Genomic DNA, 3,362 nt, shown 5'->3' with positions numbered 1-3,362 from the left:
TAATGCACCTCCAAAATTGCACTTGTGTAAATATTAAAATTTACTTGTTAGGTATGTAAATACATAAAAATTACGTGGTATCTTACGTACGTACGATCACAAAGGTGTTGGTTGTGGGCAAAAACGCAAGAGGGGGTACGAAGTAGGGATGTAAGTGAGCACTTAGTGCAGAAGAACGGGAGTATGTAAACGAGGATTTCAGATATAGAGGGGACAAGGATCAAATGAATGGTACAACACGAGAACTCTTCAGAAGATCATATACGAAAGAGAGCATAATCTTTCACTATAAGATCACATATTCAAATCACATCTTTCAAGAGAGTTTCCACACACTGAAAGAGATATCTTTTGTAAATTCTAGAGAGAGAGAGAGAGAGAGAGAGAGAGAGAGAGAGAGAGAGAGAGAGAGAGAGATATCTTTTGTAAATTCTAGAGAGAGAGAGAGAGAGGAAACGCGCGCGAGGGCTGCGGTGCCTGTTTTCCGTTTGAAGACGTTACTAGGGCACAGGTGCAATTTTTTCTAGGTAATGGTCGGGAAATGGGGTTGATACCCTATAATTGATGGAAAACCTAAACGGCAACCTAATCTCCTCCACTCTCTCCTCTCCCTCTCTTCCCTAGAAGACGTCCGCATCGGATCATAAGATGGCCAAGCCGAAACCCTCTCCGGCAACCCTCTTCAAATTCGCAGTCGCAACCCTCCTCTGTTTCAGCACCACCTCCATCCTCGCCGGCAACCCCTCTTCTCCCGACCCCATTTCCGTAATCCACCTCTCCCTCCCTCTCTATTGTCCCCGGGTCTATGCATTGCTCCAAACTATAATCTGGTTTCAATTGCAGGACATGGAAATAAGCGAGAGGAAACAGGCTTGCTATGCCGACATTGAGAGGTAGGTAGTATTCACAACTCGAAACCCTAGATCGTTTTCTGTCCATTAATCTGAAAAAGGGTTTCTTTCGATGGCGGAGAAGTGGGCTGTGGGGAACACGATGCAGGTCATCGTCGATCGAGAAGGAGAATTGCGCCCTGAAATGTACATCCGCCGTCTGCTATGAGCTCGTATACGAGAGCGATCCGGTGAGGTTTTGTTCGGTTTGATTTCGTTTCGTTCCACAAAACTGTCTGCCATTTTTAAATTTGAATAGAGTTTTTCTGTTTGTATTTGTTTAGCTGGAAGAAGGAGAGATCGACAGAATACGGAGCCAGGAGTTCAGATACTGCATGCGCAGGTAGGATTAATTATACTAAATTCTGTATGATCTGCATGAAAGTCAAAGGCTGTTTGGTATGTGTCACAGGTAGGGTACAATATTAGGTAGTGAGCCCGCATGCATGCAGACTGTTTGTACAACTATGTTGTACACCGTTGTACCCATGCATGCTAGTAGTCCGCATGCATGCGGACTCTGCACATGCAAATTGCATCTGTATGATGAGCGATCCCTACCTATTTATTACATGTGTCATAAAGTCGAAATTGAACTAACTTGGCTTCTACCAGACTGACTCTGTCTCCGACTCAAATAACCTATTTAGCATAATGGCATAATAGCTATTCAGGTCAAATTTGAGCTGGTGAGTTAATTTTGGGTTGGTGGGACAATTTCGAGTTCATGGGTCAACCCAAAATGTGAACGGGTCAAAACTTTAGAGATACCAGGTCAATCAGAATTCGGAATTCTTAAGTTGGTCCTAACCCCAAGTACTTGCTATTATTAGTGATTTAAATAATTTTGATATTGTCATGAAACATAGTTTTAGATTACAAAATTTATGATTATTAACTCTAAATTATAAGACATTAAATATTGAATTGAAGCTGTTTTATGATTGTTTTAGGCTGAGATTTTTGTAATAGTGTTAGATTACTACGAACGCTGATAAAATATTGGACTGTTGATGCTTAATAAATTATTCAAGCAAATGTTTATTTTTTTTTTAAGTTAGAATAAGGGTGTCTGGGGATGACTGAGTCAAAGGATTTAAAATAGGAAGATGGAGGAAATGAAAATTTGATGCTCATGTGGTCTATGGCTGCCAGAGGGAGATCTTCACTCTAATGTTAGATGGCTTTATATAATGCACACAAATTATAAGAAATTTTGCACTATGATTTCAAATTATTTTTCAAATGTTAATATTTAACTGTTGTTTTTCATAAACTTTTCATGGCAGTTTGTTAATCTCATCGCTTAAGTTCACTCTATCTATTATTTGGAAAACTATCTAGTCATTTACATGCAAACCACAGAGTTTTTATGTTTTTGCATATCTAATATCTAAACCTTTATGTTTGTTTATTCAGCAAGATTATATTTGAAGCACATCAATAATGTCTAAACCTTTTTGTTTGCATATCTAATTATTGATGTGCTTTTTTGCTACTGCTTTGAATGCTAGGAATGTGAAAGAAGAAAGAAGTCTCTAATTTGTGGTTTGTTGTCAAATTTTACATCTCTACCCAAAAATTGACATTTTTTTTCCTTTTTCTGAATCCATCCCAACTATTCTTTTCTTTCCTTCAGAAGTTATAGTCATACGTTTTGTTTGGGATCAAATTTGTTTTTTATTTTTATTTTTAAAATATATTTATTTAGTGTTATATATATATATATATTAAACAAGTTAACATATTTTTGAGAACACTCAAAATAATTTTTGGATGTTTTGAGTGACCTTATTTTATTTTAAATTACGAAAATGTTTTATTTTAAATCAAAATATAAACAAATTAAAATTAAAATTAAAATAAAAATAACATAAAAAATAAATGAGATCTTAGATGGTATTGAATTGATGTCGCAGACAGTAAACATGAGGAGATCCCTAGAAGCTTCACGCAAAGTTCTAACTGCCCTATGACTCCTTTAGAAAAATATGATGGTAATTACATATGATGGCTCGTTTTCATGTTTTACATTGCTGATCATATTTTTATTAGGCGCATTTACATATTCCACTCATTTCCTATGTATTTACATAACTAACACCTAAATTTTGCATTTTGATATATATACGCCCCATATCTTTCACATCACATAAAAAATACCACCATTTTAATTTTTGAAAAGTGAAATACACATTTTCATGCATAAGAAAGGTGGCAGTGTAAAAAATTGAAGTTTACATATGTAAATGCATAGGAATTGAATGGTATGAATGTAAAAATTTAGGGTGTTAGATATATAAATACAAATTGAGCGATAAGTTTGTATGTCTTCATATAAATTATGGTGTTTTGAGCTGTGAAAACAAGAAAACAAATTGGTTGGTTATGAGGGTGAGGAAAGGAAGTGAGATAAACGTAGTGGACCTTTTGATATATATATATATATATATATATATACACACAAAAATC

The 3,362-nt window shown here is 35.5% G+C and overlaps 1 protein-coding gene across 1 annotated transcript in view; it reads left to right on the top strand.

The window, feature by feature from the left end:
* Nucleotides 1–441: 441 nt before the first annotated feature.
* Nucleotides 442–3,362, top strand: part of LOC110038547 — a 15,246-nt gene continuing 12,325 nt past the window's right edge. Inside the window, exons 1-4 of the mRNA XM_020743422.1 lie at nt 442–765; nt 844–893; nt 976–1,081; nt 1,175–1,233. Coding sequence (XP_020599081.1) covers nt 649–765; nt 844–893; nt 976–1,081; nt 1,175–1,233 — 332 coding nt within the window. The 5' untranslated portion in view covers nt 442–648. The remainder of the gene's footprint in view (nt 766–843; nt 894–975; nt 1,082–1,174; nt 1,234–3,362) is intronic.

The sequence above is a fragment of the Phalaenopsis equestris genome, unplaced genomic scaffold, assembly GCF_001263595.1.
Source record: "Phalaenopsis equestris unplaced genomic scaffold, ASM126359v1 Scaffold000002, whole genome shotgun sequence".
In the NCBI taxonomy this organism is placed as follows: domain Eukaryota; kingdom Viridiplantae; phylum Streptophyta; class Magnoliopsida; order Asparagales; family Orchidaceae; genus Phalaenopsis; species Phalaenopsis equestris.
The sequence above is the reverse complement of the archived record's forward strand: the minus strand, read 5'-3'. Positions and strand labels throughout refer to the sequence as shown.